Source organism: Psittacula echo, assembly GCF_963264785.1.
Source record: "Psittacula echo genome assembly, chromosome: 1".
Taxonomy (NCBI): domain Eukaryota; kingdom Metazoa; phylum Chordata; class Aves; order Psittaciformes; family Psittacidae; genus Psittacula; species Psittacula echo.
This window is the reverse complement of record NC_137735.1, coordinates 102,946,898-102,966,367: the sequence shown is the minus strand read 5'-3', so window position 1 is coordinate 102,966,367 and position 19,470 is coordinate 102,946,898. Positions and strand designations below refer to the sequence as shown.

Genomic DNA, 19,470 nt, shown 5'->3' with positions numbered 1-19,470 from the left:
AGTACCTGCATTCAGCTTATAGGAGGGAACGAAAAAACAACAGTTGAAAGTCTAGAAAGATCTCACACCCTGATTCACAGTAAATTAGTCTTCCCTATGTATAATGACATGAATTTACTATTAAAGTGCTGACTTTTTAAAGATGAGGGAATATAGAAAGGACTATTTTCATTCCCATTTCCTGAAACATTTCTTTCTTGCACAGCCTGAAATCTCCAGTATAAAAAAGGTACAAAATTTTTGTGTTTCCTTCATCAACTGAATGTATTTACAGTTTAGTCCTCCCATACTGAAACCCATGAGAAATCCTTTCACAAAAAATTCAAAAGAGGGTGGCAGCACCTCCTGCAGATAGAAAAGAATATTCAGAAAGGTTTATGTAAACTTATTGGCAGAGAGAACCAGGAAAAATGTGTGTTTTTTAATTTCATATTTTTAAATTTTAAAGTATATAAATGAGATGGAGTTCGTAATGGCAGCTTTGAATTAGGTGGCAGGGATCACAATTCATGGGATGATGAAATTGTAAGGACAATGGGTCTTAACACTACTTTGTCTAAATCTGTCAATAATCTAGCCAGTCCCTGCAGACAGGATATCCTCCTCACCTGACTGAGAATCCGACCACACTTCTTTCCGATTTTTTCCACCAAATCAAAGATTGGGAAGTTCCAACTATTTAGTTGCTCCATCAGGGGATCCAAGTTGTCCATAACCAGAGGCTCTGGAGCAAGTACAGGTTTGCCCTGTTCCAGAAATCAGAATAAAGAGGAAATTCAGTTCTGTGAAGCACCTCATGCAAAAACTTACATTCTTAAAAACTAAGGTCACATTAGCATCTTCTGTAAGTTGTTGGTACTTTGCTCAGCTCAGTGGAAATGTCCCCGTTTCTACCAGCCCTGCAGCTAGTCACTCTTCTTTATAATTTGTTTCACTTGAATGAATAAGAATGTCTGTGTATGAAACATCAGCCTCGGAACTTATCCATGAGACACATTCATTTGTTCATTCATGGGAATCATTCATTCATTTCCAAAGGAAATGTTTTCTTCATTGTAAAATATGCTGCAGTACAGAGGGAAAAGTGCTCAGTTTCTACGTCTGTATTCATTACAATCTAACACGGCTAATGGAGCTCAGTCCAAGTGAAAACTTGTACTTCTTAAACTGAAACCTACCTGGTTTTAAAGTCTGCAAGAAAAAGATGGGTTGTGCCCTTCTTTTCACATTTCTCCCTCTATACTTTGTTGAATTTCATTATTACTAAGAAACTGTAGACGAGTAAATGCCAAAATATCTTGAGAAAAATGCCTTCTTTCAGCATGTCCAACTCCAACAGATTACAATAAATTTTTTCAAGAGCTCAAGCCAACTCAAAGTTATTAATTCGGTTGTGAAATAGGCTGTTGAAAATTTAACTGAACAAAGCTTTCCCTCTCCATCTCGATCAAGATTACAGCTGAATACAGCAGTCATAAGAAGATCAGCCCTTGTTCACCATACCGCAATGTTCCTATGTTCAAGACATCCACCACCAATAACATTATGCCAGCACCCTCAGAAAAGCATTAATTTATGTTAAAATAAGGATCACTGTATATATTAATTAAGATTACAAGGCCACTGAGAAGGCTGAACAGGAAGACTATATATCACACTGGTAGTCTTCCTTACAATCCATTCCCTTTAAAGCCAGGCTAACACAGAAGCCAAATATTTCAGAAATGACTTATGATGGATCCATAAACATGTATTTATTCATTGAAATAGATGGTTAGTGTTCCACAAGTGGCCTGTGCTTAGCAGCTGTCACACATTTCAATGGTTCCTTTCCATTCTTGAAAGTCAATCCTCCTACTACAAGGTAGAAGCCTGCTGCAATTGTTGCTTAAAACCATGGTTACAGTCTTTAGACAACTCTAAGGGGTTTTTTTGAGGCGGTTTGGGTGTTTTGTTTGTTTTTTATTTCTCCCCTCTCCTTCATCTATTGTGTGAGTGGAACTTAAACAAGCTACCTCAGGTGGTATCAAGGGATGCAGAATGATGGTCTCAGGAGTGTACGTCCTACAGATGGATCCCTTATGTGTCTGCTCTTTGGAGCAATCTGTCTCATCATCATTTTGTACGATATCACTGCTATCACTGTTGTTGGTCTCATAGTCAGAAGTGGCTTGCGCAGGATCATCTACAAAACAAATCACAAGGCTTGTTGTGTGAACAGCAAGGACTGCACCAAAGTCATTCTGTGACCTTCTGAATAACGGCAACAGGATCTCTGACTCATAATACATATGTGCTGCTTGGCTGGGTCCAAAGACAGACAATCTGTCCAAAGGCATTAAAGCATATACCCTGCAGAGTGCAAAAAAATGGGATCAGGGGTTGAAGAGTGAGAAAAAATTTAAAGACTATTAACTGAACTGACAAGGTTAGATGAGGGAAACCAGATCCCCTTCATATTTTAACTCTATTCATTAGCATTTTGCATGTTGTATATACAAAATAGAAAGAAGCCTCGAAGACAATTTGCATGGTATCACCTACGTACAATCTTTTTTTATGACAGACAGCCGTATCTGCCCTTTCAGTGAATGACTACTGAATTTTAAGGGATGAGAAGTTTTTGATAGACAAAAAATTACCTGTTCTGTTCAGGGTGTGTGTGGTACCATCATTTCTATCTAGTGTCCCATCACTGGTTTCTATTTGGTTATAGGGTCTGCCACAGCTGAAATAAATCAAGAAACATGCACAATATAAAGAACCATGCACATTAGACAGTCTTACGTAAAATTATATCCTGCCGACAAGTGTGAGATTATGTCATACAGCATAAGCTACAGTACAGAGTGCATTCTCCAGACAAATTTACAAGAGTGAGCTGCAGTTATTGGAAGCTAGGAATGTAAAAAACAAAAATATAAAGATGTTGGGTTAACTGGCCACCACCATTATGTTACCTAGGGTAAACCTATACCATGTGATTTTTTTTTTTAAATGCATTTTTTATTCTCTAAGTTTATCAGTTAAAAAAAAAAAAAATCCCTGGTTTGGTACTACAGCTGTCCTATAAACATGAATTAAAACAATGAAAATATGCCAGAGTGCCATGAAATTTTATATAATTCCACTTGAACACAGTCATCATCTCGCTTTACTCTCCTTTTCTTCCTTAAAACTTGAGTATGTTCTTCTTAAGAAAGAAGGCATTTTGCCATTACTTCAGTGACAACATACCAAGTACATCAGTACTAAAGGGGTTTTGGACAGAACATAAGGTGTGTGATCTGACATTTAGACATTTAGCATGAAACTAGAAAACAGAGTTTGCTTCATCATTCCCAGAACAGAAAGACATTGTGGGTGGGATCACAATACCATGGCCTTTCCAAATGACTGGCTCTTCTCTTCCATTAAAACACTTTATTCTTTGTGTGTGATTCCCTTTAAGCCCCAAATGTGAAGTCAATACCAGCTGGAACATTTAAAATTACAAGGTCCCAATATATGACTGAGTCTAGGTCCTGAAGGATATGTATCATGACATCTCATGAAAACACGAGAGAACTTAATAAATCTGAAGCCTCACTTAGCAGTATTATATCAAATCTGTTCATGAAAAAATGACACCTTAACATTGCTTTCTCTGGCTTTCCAGGTGTCTTTTGACTGGGTCATCCAAAACATATTCTGGAGCTTGGTATGCCCTGAAAATGTAATGAATTCCCCAAAAAAATTTAAATAAAAATACAAATCTGTATACAATGATACCTGCAGTGCACAGCCAAGCAAATAAATCATGTATCACTCAGTTTTATGAACAAGATGAAAAAAACCCCTATTAATTTCTTTCTCCCACATTCCTTGTGGTTTCTATAGGGTCAAGGCAAACAAGTCAAAAAGTAAGAGAAAAAGAACCTTCGATTGTTTGTAAGGCTACAAGGCTTTTGCGCCGTTATGAGTGTATCTCTTTATTTCCAGAACATATGCAAACTCACACTGATTTATTATGCACGGTCCACATAAAACACTCTATTAAAAAAAAAAAAATTACTGAGCTACCTAGTAGAGCACTTGAAATCTCCTCTATGTCAGAGGTAAACGTGCCCATGCAACTTTAACTTAATCCCCCTTCATGCACAAGCATTATAATATACTTTTTAAGCACAGGATTGTTTAACTGTTTTCCCCACAGGATTCCTGCCTCATGCACTAAGCAGAATTAAAAATCATTACTTACAAGTTATTTTAACAGCATTGCCTGGTATATGTTCTTGTTTAATGCAGTTTTCAAACTCTGCTGTCCTACCACATTTCACTTCTCAAGTGAAAAAAAAGTACAGTAAAATTGCTGCCTGAATGCCACTGCCTGGGTGGACCTGATTTAAAGCACTGAACCCATCAAAAGTTCATTTCCTCCTTTGTTGTTGGTGGTGGAGTGATTAGTTTGGTGGTGGTAGAGGTTTGCTCACTTGGTATTATTTCCTAGCAAGGCATCTTTTTTGGCAGTAAATGTAGGAGATGGCATACCATGAAGTCTAGCAATCTATGATATGAAAGCTCAAACATTAGAAGACCTATTTCCAGTTTCTGTTAATTTAACTCTCTTAGCTTGTCTTAGCCATTTAATTTCTGTGGGGTGTGTTCATTTTTTTTTTGGGGGGGGGGAGGAGCAGGGTGTTGTTGTTTTGGGGTTTTTTTCTTTTTTTCCTTAAATTGTGCTTACATTACTAAGGAGAGCATTATTTATGTGCTGTTGGCTCAGCTTTAATCTGTGGATATGACATTTCTATTTGATTTTTCAATGGACAATAAAGGAACATGACTATTACTGGATGCCAAACCTGATAGCAGTCATTACACCATAATATTTTAAATAATGTGTATGTTTCAAATAATCAAGAACAAAGTCTACGCAGTGTAACTACTTGTAATGCCTACACAGCTTAAGCACTTGAAACAAGGAAATTAAGAGCCTAAATATGCCACATAACCCACACAGATCACACAAAAGAGCAGCCACATAAAAGCTAAAGAGCATTTTATCAATGATTATACTGAAATCAAAGTCTACACATATCAAATAAATATATTTCACTACTATCTACAACTTTACATTGCTGCTTTTTTTTGACATTTTTTTATAGAACTGTTAACTGTCCTTTTTAATAGAAGGCTTCCACAGATAACTGTTACTAGTTAAAGTAATAATATTTTGTTGAAGGAGTAATAAAGGAACAGTTTAATATGACAGTAGCATGTTTATAGTATTTTTCTTATGTGTAATAGTTTTCATTTCAAATGAATCAGTGCAAGTCCTCAGTTTTGCAATGCCTTTGGAAAACTTTTAAAAGCACTTGGTTTCTATTTATTCGAAAGTGCTTAGTTTCCATTTAGTCACCTAAATACGTCTTAAAAGCCTGTCAGGATTGAATTCTAGTGGGAATGACTCCCTTGAACAAACTTGCACTCTCAATTTTGACTTTCTGACACCCACTATCTAGCCAGCATACTGAGACACATCCAAAGTCATGTGGCAAAAGCCAGAAATGAAAAACTGTTTCTGAAGATAGACAGACTTGGTAATCTTTAATCCAGCCTCATATGATGTCCACTGGCTAGCCAATAATCACAAACCACTCACAAAGTAACATCTAATGAGTAAGGTAACCTCAAAACTGCACTGGAACAGGATTCTGAATACCAGTGTATCCCACTATTCTGAACTGGACACATACTGCAAACTCCAGTAATCTAATTTATCAACCTTTTGAGAAGATAAGCAGAACAACTTTCTTTCCAAAATGCTGATTTTGCAGAGCAGGTCTGTGTAATCTAATAATGGGCTACTCTAAAGTGTGAAATTAAAATTGTAGAAAGAATTTGGATGTAGTTGATTTCTAAAAAAAAAAATTAAATAAATCCCAATGCTACATAACCTGACTGACTAGGGAGAATAGGAACCACTCTTTCTGAGAGAGCACTCAAAATTCAGCAGCCTTCGAGCACTGTTGGCACATCTTTATCAGAAGGCTGCAGGCCAGCAGCTTTTAGACCCTATCAGTCAGATTTTTCTATCAAACATCAGGTGCCTACTGTGAAAGATTCTGAAAGTGACTGTTCATGTTAAGGGCATGCTGTGAAAAATCCAGCTTTGGGATCTGTAAGCTCCTGATGAAGAATTAATGATTCAGACTGTACATCTGACATGAGTAAAAGCAATAAAGGTAGCTTAGCCATCTTGCACTTTAAAAGCACCTTGTAGCATCAATCTACATGATTACTCACATACTAAGAACTGCTTATATATAGTGAAATATCAATACACAATTCTGTAGCAAATCACAGAAACTTGTATGTGGGCCAAAGGAACTTGATCATGAGACCAACGCAAAATGACTCCAATGCATGTGAAATTACTATCGTACCTGCTGCAGATGACAGAGGGACTCATAATAGGGTCTGACAGGCTAGGGGCGCTCTGAGTAGAAGTTAAGACTTTGTGTGGCTTTAAGCCTTGCTTGGTGTCAATATCACTGTAGTCTGGAAATGACACAGAAGATGTTTTTCCAGTAGGACTTGTGGCAGGCGTCCCCTGAATTGGTGAATGGCATGGGGAGGATAGAGGTGAAATATTTGGCGGGATACCTGGCAAGAGAAAAGAAAAGTCTTGTCAATTAACAGAAGTGGCAGATGGTTGTATGAGTTCACTGTGCAGAAATACACCTTTTGAGATGCATGGGTACCAGCACAGGTTCCAAATGGAAAAATAAGAGAAAACCCTCCTCCACTCTGAGCCAAGCCCACTGCTGTCACAGAGAGATGAAGCTCCATTAATATCAGCCTCTTCTACCTGCTGAAGGTTTGGCTCAAAATATGAAGCATATTCTCCCTGTTCAGCAGGATGCACTAACTGACAGGCATAAAATGAAAGGCATGTATTAGTGTCATGACTATTGGTATCAACATGCTCTAGTGACAGAAACTGCCAAATAGGCAGCTTCCAGACCCATCTGCAGTTTCTCTGTGCTTCAATGTCTCCACCTGAAAAGGAGAGACAAGAAAGGCTTACACATGTTCCCAGCAAATTTGAATTTCTACATGTTTGAAGACTAGCAAAAAACAAAAACACAAATGTTAGTAGTCATAAATTATATAAATATAAAATATTGCTCTTCTGGTGCCATTTCTGCATTCCGCACAGATTTCAGCCTTGATCTCATTCATCTTATTTTTCACTATCTGTGGCTCACTATGAGAGACTTGTGACAATTACCTGTACCACATGGTATTGTACTCCCAAGCTAGTTTATCAGAAACTGCCAATATCCACGTGTGACAAGATGTAGTTCTCTCTGTCCCTTATTTTACCTAAGCATCACTGCCAAGATGAAATGCATCAGCTAGCCCAGTGTTTGAGATGAAGTGTTTGAGATGAAGTGCTGTCTTCTTTTTGAGTCTATTTACATTTTCTAATCTCAGACAAAAAGTACCATTCACAATAAAGGACAGATAAGAAAACAATCTATCTTAAAAGGAGATGCATGCAAATTGACTTACCTCCTGTTCAAAAGTTTGTAAGAACTCAGCCCCAATTCATTTAGCATGTTCATCTTCAAAACCAAATGATATAAAGAACTTAGATACTTTAACTGGTTTTATGTTTGAATTGTGCCCACTATTTAAATGCATTCCAGGCACAAAACTTATCTTAGAATAAGGCAATATGTTGATCTAAGCTTACGAAATACTAACCTTGCAGGATATATAAGTACAGCTCCAGTGCTTTTTCCTGATAACAACTTACTGTGATATGAGGTTAAGATATGATTTACTGTTGACAAATCAAGAGTTAAAAATGATCCCTGGCAGTTAATACACTGCAATTCTGAGATCTTCTGAGTAGGGTATTTCTTCAGCAAACATGTGGTATGTATTACTGTCTTAATTCAATGACTGCAACTAGGATACTACGCTAGTCTTGAGACCAGAAACCTACAGCCCACAGAGCAATTAAAAAGTTATCAGATGGCCATGACATATGGAAATTGCTTTAGAATACACAAAGCCTGTTTCGCATTTACTAATCCTTTGAGATATCTGCTTTCTATCCAACAAAAATATGCCTTTAAAAACGTCTCACAGTCTGTTAGTTGCACAGGGTATTGAGTTGGATTATTTTCTATCTTTCGGCTATATATTACCAGGTAATCTTCATGAATGCTAGAGAATACAATAAATATGGTCATAGTTCAACAATTTAAAACAAGTCCTGGGACTTTAAACAGCAATTTTCACAATAATGTTTCTAATCACAGCTGTCTTTCTGCTGCTAGTCTGGGCTCACATCTCTGGAAATATTTTTGGTTGTGTTGTTTTTTTGTTTGTCTGTTTTTTTGTTTGTGATGTGTTTTGTGGGGGTTTTTTTAAGAGTAATTTGCCAGGGTAGGTAACCTAAAATAAATAAATTTACTGGAGAAATGCAAACCTATTTTCAATAAGCCAACATTTAACCATTTATTGGCAGCAGTGAGAGAAAATGTGTCTTGCTACAGCAAAGAATATTGAACAATCAAGAGAAGAATAACAATACAGGGAGAATCTTTTTAAGTACATCCATCTGTTTAGGTCCTTCAGAACTTTTACACATCTGCAGTGTTGAAGTAATAAAAGAGTAACTTCAGTGTGATGTGAAATTACATATGAAAAAGATTGAGTTTACCCCAGAATTTTACCAAAGTACAGCTAGCAGCATTCCAAAACGCTTTCATGCATGCAGACACATTTTATAAGTTAACAGATTATAGATTCAGCTATATCAGCTTCTACCAAGAATTATTATATATTGCCAATTGTGCTAATATATAAAAGTCTAGTTTGTATTAAGTTTTGAAGCAATTGTTCTTTCAAATTGAAGCAATTCTTTAGTTGGAACACAAAACCAATTCATAATTAAAAATGCATGATTGTAAACAGTCTAAAACATAAAAGTATCATAAAATCGTCTGCATAAAATGCTGAGCCAGAATTTTTACTCCTATCAATAGGTGCCCTTAGGAATTGCTTGTGAGGGAATGGAGCTCTCCACCACATGGGAGTTTATGTATTCAGGCAAGAGAGATGACTACTAACACTTTCTGGAAGCAGAACAGACTAAAGGTAAAATTTACTGACAGGGTTGGTAAATCTTGTTTTCCAAGTATAAAATACCATAAACACCTTCCCCCCTTCAAATTAATGGGTTAATCTCCAAAAAATCACATCTTAAGTTGGATTTGTTTTGTTCTAATTCCTGGATACCCGGTACTTTATTTCCATTATTTTCCTGGTTCAATTTTATTCATTTGTCTATGTGCCTATTACCTTTTGAGATTATGTTCTGCTACCTAATCTTCACTGCAGTATAACAAAGCAGCGTCTGTACAAGGAGACTAAATAAACTCTTCAGTTTGAAAAGGAGATGAGATATGACAGTGTTAGATATGCAGAATAATTGTGCAGCCATATCTTCAAACCCATCTCTAAATTAGGATTCTCTGACTTTTCCAGTGTCAGGCCTCAGGCATCTATCAGTTTCCATCTGATGTCTAGGTGGTCAGTATCTCTGGGTAACATTATCTCAACATTATTCCATGGGCTGATTTAAAAAAGGAAGGCCTTGTGATCATTTTGAACTGCAAGTTAAAGCATAGGTAAACATCACTTTATCCTGCACTTGTACAAGGAAGAAAACCACATTACTCTGGATTAAGGCTGCTTTATGGCTGTCATACTGCACATTTCATAATCAATTAAGAAGTCACCTTCTCAATTTCTTTCCCTCAGTTAAAACTGGAGTAATTTTTTAAAGGCTCAAAAACCTGGGTTACAAGCCCTATATTTCTCATCTCTAAAAATCAGTAAGAATTATCTGGACTTTCTCAACAACGAAAATACATCAGAGATAGATCACTGAGTTATAACGGCTTTGTCTTGGATACGTTTGCGTAAGATGGGTCAGTTGCTTCCTACAGCTCCAAATGGCATTATGTAGGTTGTGCTTCAGGGAATCTCAGGCAAAATACACAGTTAATCTAACAAATGTTATAGAAAACACTGTTCTCAGCTGTGTTGTCATAAAGGGAGTTACATGGACATAAATCACACCACTTGCTGCATTATATCATGACTGACCTCTATAAATCATAAAAGTCAAAACATTTACAATAGGATCACTATGAGCTATATTATTTTAAGCCACTGAGGGTTTTTTTTTCTTAATAAAGGAAATAACTATATTTTAGAAAAGTCACAGATTGGACAGAGATCAAAAGCACCTGCATGTACTAGTCATGGAAAAGCAGCTGCAGTGAGCCTGACAAAGTCATGGATGCTCACTCACCTTGCCGGCTCTGCCTTTTGGTATTCAGGTGGTTGGTAGAAGACATGGTGTAGGAGGTGGAGAAGGACCTGCTCTTCGTGACTGTCATCAGAATTGAGCTGTTCCAGGAATCACTGCTGCAAAACCAGAGCACAAACAAGCATTGTTTGACACACTAAAAAACCTCAATGACAGATCTTAAGAAGCTAGAAGCCACTGCAAGAAGTACACAAAACTGAGATGGTACAAAATCTGATGAGGAAAGCAGCATCTATCTGCTGGCTGAACTGCTTTTTGTGAGGCGCTCAGTATTGTATTCAGCAAAAATATTTACAGTGCAGACACTCCAAAGCTGGACTTCCTTCAGTGCTGAGGCCTATTCACTTTATTTATACAAAGATGTCTTCGTCATATTGTTCTGACAGTACAAAGAGGCTAAAAAGTTGACCCGAAATAAGTTAAATTTATATCCTCTTTTAACGCCTCCTTACAAGAGCCAGAAGTGTCAGAAGTTCTCAGAGTAACTGAAAAACCAGTCTCCTTGACTCCTCTGCTGCAACCACCAACCACCCTTTGGGCACTGGAGGAGCTCCTCAGGAGGCTGGAAGAGGCTCAGAAGAGCCCTGCATTGCTGCTGCTAGTGGTGTGCCTCTTCTCTGGGTGAAGCACTTTACACTCTAGCCAACTGAAACACCAGCTCCATCTCAAGAAAAAATTCTGTTGACAGTCCCTGAAGACACTGGTCACTGATCCAAGAGAAACTCACTGAAGGAAAATAAGGCGCACATATCTGTGTTTGGGGGGAAAAAATGCTGGTCCTTTACAGCAGGATGGATACGTGCTTTCACCCTTCAGGCTGCAACTGCGTATGAGAAGAGGGCAAATACTTCTGCAAAGCAAGAGAATTGTATTTATCATTGTTTTCCTGAATGACATCTATCTTATGTCAGCTGTTTGCATGGATGTAGGACTGGCTCTCATGATCATAGAATCACAGAATAGTTAGGGTTGGAAAGGACCTTAAGATCATCTAGTTCCAACCCACTGTCATGGGCAGGGATACCTGATGAGGCTTATAACTTCTTTGGACAGATCTGCTCTCTGTGAGTGGCCTCTCACGCTCCACATTTCTCCTCATGGCCTCACATCCAGATGATGTGATGACATGCATGGCAGAAGACAGCCTTTCAAACCAGCCTAGTCCTGGCTGAATTTGAAAAAGAAGTGTTCTGAAACAAAAAGCATGTTAACATTGTCTTAACTCTACAAACACCTTTTTGTTTTGGAAGAGCAAGTACTACCTACAAAAATATTTGCTGGTTGTCTTCATTGGCCCAATCTGTGGTGAAGTAAGACAAAGAAAGAATCCAGCTTTGTTTTATTTTTTTTTTTTAATTGACAGAAAAAATATAGCACACTGTCCCACTGTAAAGAAAAACCAAAACAACCCTCCCAAACCACATTCTACAACTTCTTAAGGGAGAATCACTGCATATAAAAGTGACTGGGGAAAGGAATGAGGAAGCTTTATTGTCCTTCCCAAACCATTTGAAACTATAGGAGGACCATGTCTTACCAGTTTAGTGATGTACGCTTGGAAGTGTACAGGATTGCTAAACTTAAGAACAGGGGATTTTTGCATATATCCAACTACAGAGATCTAGAGGCGATGTCCCAGATTGTTGAAAAACATGCAAATTTTGTAACTGCAGAATCTGCTGCAGGTAATTCCAGTGTTATTTTCCCTGTCCTACCCTTCAAGCCATGAAATCTTTCTTTCTCTGTTACCTGTGGCAAGCTTGAATTTGGTACAGGTGAACTGGCAGATAATGAAGATTTTTTTTTTTTCCTTCAGTTCAAAATTATTTTCCTTGAAAGCAAATCTGTATTGGTCTGCCAAAATGTTTAAAGCTAGACTTATAGGATTGATTTTTCCCCTGTCTGGAATACACATTGTTTCTCCTACTGTAAAAGAAGAACTGCAAACAGTAGGCTGGGAGGCTTGAGACAGCTATAATTATACAATTGGCTACATTAAATGTAGGAAGAATTGATAGCCAGCTTAGTTGGCTCATCATGCAGAGTTATATAACATCCACAGAAAAGTACCAACAACAATATTTAATTGCTCTCCTGCTCCCTCTGATTCCCATCTTAGGATACTTACATACTACGTAAAGAGTCTGGGATCAACAGTATAAATCAAATGCACCCTGAGAACCTCGGGCCAGTGACTGAAGAACATTTCCATTTGGTTATAGCTTCTTTGTATTTACTCTCACTGAGATACAAGGGACTCCTCACAAAGGTAATTTAGCATAATCATGTATTTTTATTGCACCAGATATTTAGTGTACTCTGCTGCCTTGAGCGCCTAGGTACTCTACATGAGAGCCTCCTCTATAGGAAAGGTTTACATATTCAGAAGAAAGCTCTTCGGGGCTGCAGTCACACAAGATACCCAACAGCGAACACTGGTGATGTTGGGCCTTCTCAGGTCCTATCTTTTTCTCCACTACTGGCACCAAATTTTGAATTACAGAAAAACACGTGAGTCTTCTTTTATCACAGCTCTGAATTCTCTTCTTGAATTCGGTGCTTTCGCACTTTGCTAGCATGAATAGATTTTATTTTTTTATTTTTTTCTTTTATTTTGGTTCCTAATAATAGTAATAGTTTTGGCATAATCTGACTAAAACTGGGAATAGTACTTCACAGGCAACACAATTTAGAGAAGTATGAACAAGTGGTTCAAACGCACTTTGAAGTCAGCACTTTTAAATGAGGGACATCATCACACAGAACCAAAGAAATTCACCCAAGGAGAGACACAAACCTGGATGAAGATGGTTCATGAGGTTTGATGCTGGCACTGCGATCCCTTCTCACTGGAGCTGGCTCCAGTGTAGGTAATCCTGTGGCTGATGTTGTTGTGGTCCAAGTTGAGGACACTCGTCTCAGCAGTCCTGGAGGCAAACTTCTCCGTAAGCGCTAGAGAGAAATCAGTTGCTTAGAGTTTATATAGGTGTACAAGAGCTTTAAACATCGGAAGAAAAACCATTTCCATTTGATTAATTCTGCCTGACAACACCATAAGTACTTTAAGTATCTTAAATCTGTATTCTCCCAGGTATTATGGTGCCTGCCTTCTATTCAAATCCACACAGCTGGTGCTTTAAACGCTTAGAGGATCTGGACCATCCTTCCTATTTTAAGGTTAAAAAAAGTTGTGTATCCACAGCCCCATAGCCACTGATGTTCAACACTTTAAGCTCTCACTGGAGTCAGCCAATGACAGTCGTGCTCTTTAAAAATTTTGGTCTTACATGATGCGGCCAAAGGCACTTAAACAAGTCATCAGGGCCACAAAGCTGACTGAGGGATTGAAGCATCCATCATAAAAGGAAAGGCTGAGAGAGCTGGGATAGCTTAGCCTGAAAAAGAGAAGGCACAGGGAATATCTTACCAATGCATATAAATACCTGAAGGTAGGGTGTAAAAAAGATGGAGGCAGGCTCTTTTCAGTGGTGTCCAGTGACAGGACAAGAGGCAATGGGGCACAAATTGCAATATAAGAAATTCCATTTAAATGTAAGAAAGCATTTTTTACTTCAAGGATGACTGAACACTGAAAGAAGTTGCCCAGAGAGGCTGTGGAGTCTACACCCATTGAAATACTCAAACCCCAACTGGACATCTTCCTGAGAAACCAGCTCTAGGTTGAGCCTAGAGAAACCTGCTCCAGGCTCAACATGCTTGAGCTGAAGGACTGGACGAGATGATCTCCAGATGTACTTTCAACCTCAACTATTCTGTGATTTAAAACGTCATGAATGGTACAGGAGATTAAAGGTAAGCAGGCTGTAAGAAAAATAAGGAAGGGGAGCTCCAACTTTTTTTCCTGCTATATTTACCCAATGCAAAGATCACCGATTGAAAGTAAACTTTCTTGCTCTGGGGTATGTCATCTCCTGAAAAGCTTAGAGAAAGCATCACCATTTGAAGCAGATTCTTCTTGACCATCCTGCATTTTTCTTTCACCTGACTCTTCCTTTTCTCCACTAAGAGGACTCACATTGTTTCTCCAAATTTTTGAAGACAGAGGTAATAAAAGATGATGAACCTTTATGGATCCAGATTTGGTGTTACACATGCTAAAATTCTGTAAGATATTTCCCCTGTACTTTTCCTGAAGTATTTATATAGGTATCAGCTAAAATAAGTATGTCTCTGTGATGCAGCATTTTGACTTTGCCAAAGGGCTAAGAGATATGAAATGGAAGAGACTTGTAGTTCTAAAGCTCAAATTTACAGAAAAATGTTAACATACTATCTCCTTACCCAAAATGCTGAGCATCAGATGGTTAAGGTAAAGACCCCAAATCTGTATTTAGACACTTCAATAAAGGACTGCAATGTTAGTCTTATGAATTGTATTACATTTAGGTCAGTGAATTCTTCAGTCAAATTAGTTCTCTGTAGCATTAACTCATTTCTTCATCCTTCACTTGTTTTCTCCTCACTAGGTATTATGCAACAGCAAACTGGTATCTGTTCGCTGTGTTTGCTCATGTGATGGCACTGTTCTTCCACTTAACTTTTCCCCTTAGAGCCTAGAGTACAGCCACTAAAATAAACTGAGAAATGCTCTTAAAAACATGTGAACATCCTTTTCATACATACAGCTGCTACATAAGCAAGTAGCATATTATTATCATCACACTGAAATATATTAAAGGAAGAATCGCAAGTGTTGCAATTCAGATGCCGGAAAATGCTAGAATGAATGCTGGATGTGCCATTTGGGCTGTTAAAAGCTTGTGCCTGTGCAATGTACTCTGACTGCATTTAATTTTACAAGGCAGACTGCAGTACAAAATTCCAAAAGTATTTTGGTTTAGTTTCAAAAGTGAAATGTAAGCCTTGCAGGACAGCTAATTAGCAACAAACCTACAATTCAAACTACTTCAAAGCTGATGTGTTCCTTCTAGTTGTTCATTTATTAAATGTGGGTGGTTATTTCCTGTTGGATTCATGAGCATTTGTAAAGCCATCTGTCAAGGCAGTAATGTACACATCTTTTTGTTCAGTCCTCTTTTTCTTCTCAAAACTAATTACAATGAGCTTACAATATTTGTCACACTAAGCATTGTGGTGATCTCTTCTGTTTGTTTGGCATGCAACATTCTAAACTTGATCCAAAGCACCTGGAGGTCCTCAGTAGAGACCTTTTCATTGACCTCTACAGGTACCACACCTCTAGCTAATGGAAAGAAGAAGAGACTGAAATTCACAGAGAATTTCAAATTCAAATCTTCAAAGTAGGCAAAAAGGTTTCCCATACTACTACTTAATTCCCCACTTCTCATTGACTAGGACAGTCACCCTACATGCAGTGCCTCAAATCCTTTGAGTGGGAGGGGAATTTCTGTGTGAAAAGTAATAAAGCAGACTTGTGAGTCTGGATGCTGAAAGGCTTTGGCTTGCTCTGCTTCCCCACCTGGGCCAGAGCAATCCCAGGCACAGCTACAGGTTGGGCAGAGAAGACATTCAGAGCAGCCCTGCAGAGAAGGACTTGGGGGTGTTGGTCAATGAGAAAATGAACATGAACCGGCTTCAGTGTGCGCTCGCAGCCCAGAAAGCCAACCGTATCCTGGGCTGCATCAAAAGCAGCGTGCCCAGCAGGTTGAAGGAGGTGATCCTGCCCCTCTACTCTGCTCTCGTGAGACCTCACTTGGAGTATTGTGTGCAGTTCTGGTGTCCTCAACATAAAAAGGACATGGAACTGTTGGAACAAGTCCAGAGGAGGGCCACGAGGATGATCAGGGGACTGGAGCACCTCCCGTGTGGAGACCGGCTGAGAAAGTTGGGGCTGTTCAGCGTGGAGAAGAGAAGGCTGCGTGGAGACCTCATAGCAGCCTTCCAGTATCTGAAGGGGGCCTACAAGGATGCTGGGGAGGGACTCTTCATTAGGGACTGTAGTGACAGGAAAAGGGGTAATGGGTTCAAACTTAAACAGGGGAAGTTTAGATTGGATCTAAGGAAGAAATTCTTTACTGAGAGGGTGGTGAGGCACTGGAATGGGTTGCCCAGGGAGGTTGTGAATGCTCCATCCTTGGCGGTGTTAAGGCCAGGTTGGACAGAGCCTTGGGTGGCATGGTTTAGTGTGAGGTGTCCCTGCCCATGGCAGGAGGGGTTGGAACTAGATGATCTTAAGGTCCTTTCCAACCCTAACTATTCTATGATTCTATGATTATAAATAGGAGAGGAGAGGAAGTATACATACCACCTATGATGTCGGCTATCCTGTGTCAAATATCATCTTCTGAAGATGCCTGAACCAAAGTCAACCTGGCCATGAGTTGAAGGATACACAAGAATTGTCTTACTATGAAACCTAAAGTCTACTTAGCTGTCCCTTTTATATTAACAGCATGATCAGCGCATAAGACGTTAATCTGAAGCAAACAAGCAAAAAGCACAGTGACATAGTTCATTGCTGTCCCTTTAGGGAGAGCCAAGTTACAAGACAACAGACAGGGTCCAGTACCCACCTTGGGAATAGCTAGTTTCTCTCCCTTCTCTGGACATTCCTCTGAGTCGGAGCAGGTGTAGTTCTCACTGAAGGACACCAAAGGGTTTACCCTTGGCTTGTGGATGGCCTGGAAGGTTAACTGCGTATTAAGCAGGTTGCTCACTGTTCTCAGCGAAGTACAAACGTTGGGTGGCAGCGAAGGATCTGCCAGAAGGTCTGTAATGAGCCCATGTGCTTCTCCCATGACAGCGATATCCACTGTAATACTGGTGCCAGAAGACTAAAGAAGACAAAAATAATACATGTAATACAACAGAAGTGAACAACCTGCTGAGCAGTATTGAAAGCTGTGGTGAACTCTCTCCACAACTTTTGCTAAAGCAGTTACCATAAAGTGGAAAAATAATAACATGAAATAATTCTTTAAATAAGGAGAATCATGCCAAATAGATCAACCATCAGGCATAACACCCACAGTCCGCAAAGAGTCTGGAATTTCATCATATCTGATTTCACAGCTTTCATCATCTGCAGCTGACTTAACCCATCTGAATGAATTGTTCAGGCTCCCTACAGAGACATAGTCAATGGCCAGGGGCTATTTGTCCAAATAATTTTGGAGACATAGCCAAGGACGGGAGGAGTCTCTCTTGAGACTCTTTCTACTAACTAGAGGCATCTAAAACAACTAATGTCCAATGAAATGAATCTCAAGCATATACTGAGATTTTTTTAAAATATCTGCAAGCTATTAATACACAGCATTCTGGTATGGTGGCAACAACATTCTGCTCCCAGCAGCTGCAAATTGGGTAGCTATACCAAAATTGAGTAAAAAGTGGATTTTCCAACCCTAATTTTATTCAAACAGAAGTGATGAGAACAGTTATTCAATAGGTTTGTATGACCAATTCAGACAGCCCTTACTTTCTCTTGTTTTTTTCTGGGTTTGAAATATATACCTGCTTTACATATATCACTTTAGGAAGAATTATTACGTAAAATGATGCATGAACAGAAATAATATCAAGGAGCAGCTCGTATCAGTGGCAAATCTTACACACCCTTCGCAGTACCCGTATATAATTGATCTGTAATCGATGCACTGCAAACCAACTGTGGCCCAGGAAAACTGTCTTCATACATTCTTCTTCACACCATTTTTCCTATGTTGTGTTTCTGACACATAAGCTCAATTTTGCTGTTACTGTTTGGGACTTTTCAGCAGGTGTAGGTGTAGTTTGCCAGAGAGACCATTCCAGAAGATTTGTACTAATTTTTTTTTACGTATTGCTTAAAAATCCCTAAGATACACAATTCTCCAAAAAGGGAAGTTATGTCTGTGAAAAGAGCATGTGGATTTCTTAGAGTGGCAAGTATAGAACATGAAGAATTGGGCAGGCTGCTTAGCAGGAAAGTGATCAGAACCCCAGCCAGGAGTGACTCACCAGTGACAGCATTTATCACAACACATCAGAGAACAGCATAACAGGGCTTGAGACTGCTTCATTTTCAGAAAAGGCTCTACAGGCAACAGCAAAGTATTTCTTAGGTAAGCGATATATTAGCTAAGTATTGCTAAACCCCTCCCCACTATCTTCCCAGTTGCGTAGTGTGGACATTAGGCTCTTGGCAATAGCTGTTTCACTCCACTAATCCAATCCTCATGTCCTATTTCTAACACAGGATCTACTCCTCATGTCCTGCTTCTTGCTAACACAGAAGTAAGCTGCAGGACCAGACAACAGGACTCCTCATTCACCATCCTCTCACAGAACCAGAAAACCAGCCTCTTCTTCCCACATTTCTTTTCTTTGTCATGATATGAAATAAAACAGACCGGAAACCTCTTGATACTGAATCTCTATTTCATCCTACTGAAAAAAAATTAATGGTTGAAGTTAATTTAATAGCTCTTTCATTGCTTACCCTCTCAGAAGTGCATGCAGAAGGTTCTGGCAGATGCTAAAGAAAATTCTTAAATTAAAAGACAAGGCTTGGGATGGGAGTAATTAATTATCTATCTTAACCTCAGCCCTGAAAAACAGACCAAAGCGGAGTGCAGGAGAATACATCAGAGTGCGATAGAAGCCTCAGATTTTCAGCAAAACTGCATTATCTACAGTTTGAAAATTCTATTAAGCCTGGAGCTTGGAGCTGTTGACTGCCAATCAGAGACAGAGATTAATACTTCAATGAAGTAAACAAGTCTGACGCAGCGGGCCATAAGCAGAGGCCCAGATTTTGTACAACATTACTAATATTTTGCAAAGCAGCCAGCATTGTTCTCCATGATTAGTACCAAGTGGGGAGGGACAGCCCTTCTCTTCTCAGCGGTGAATTTCTGCCACATGGCATCTGACATTGTCATGGGAGGTCTTGTCACGTCTTGGTGACTCCAACCTTGACTTTGGGACCCAGCAGACTTGTTCAACTCAAATGCCAAATTGTGCTGAGTTACGTGAGAAGCTGGTGCTGAGGCCATATGGCCCAGGAAGAGGGATACCACACACTGGGTCTGCATCCTCCCTCCTGAGCTCTGCCTACACCTCACCGGCAAGGACGGTCTGCACTC

General features: G+C 39.1%; 1 protein-coding gene across 1 annotated transcript in view; it reads right to left on the bottom strand.

The window, feature by feature from the left end:
- Positions 1-19,470, bottom strand: part of PDE3A (phosphodiesterase 3A) — a gene marked incomplete at both ends in the record, with an annotated part of 249,834 nt that overhangs the window by 22,391 nt on the left and 207,973 nt on the right. Inside the window, 7 exons of the mRNA XM_080620778.1 lie at positions 609-746; positions 2,016-2,185; positions 2,643-2,728; positions 6,429-6,648; positions 10,382-10,497; positions 13,197-13,351; positions 16,915-17,175. Of these exons, the coding sequence (XP_080476904.1) occupies positions 609-746; positions 2,016-2,185; positions 2,643-2,728; positions 6,429-6,648; positions 10,382-10,497; positions 13,197-13,351; positions 16,915-17,175 (1,146 nt within the window). The remainder of the gene's footprint in view (positions 1-608; positions 747-2,015; positions 2,186-2,642; positions 2,729-6,428; positions 6,649-10,381; positions 10,498-13,196; positions 13,352-16,914; positions 17,176-19,470) is intronic.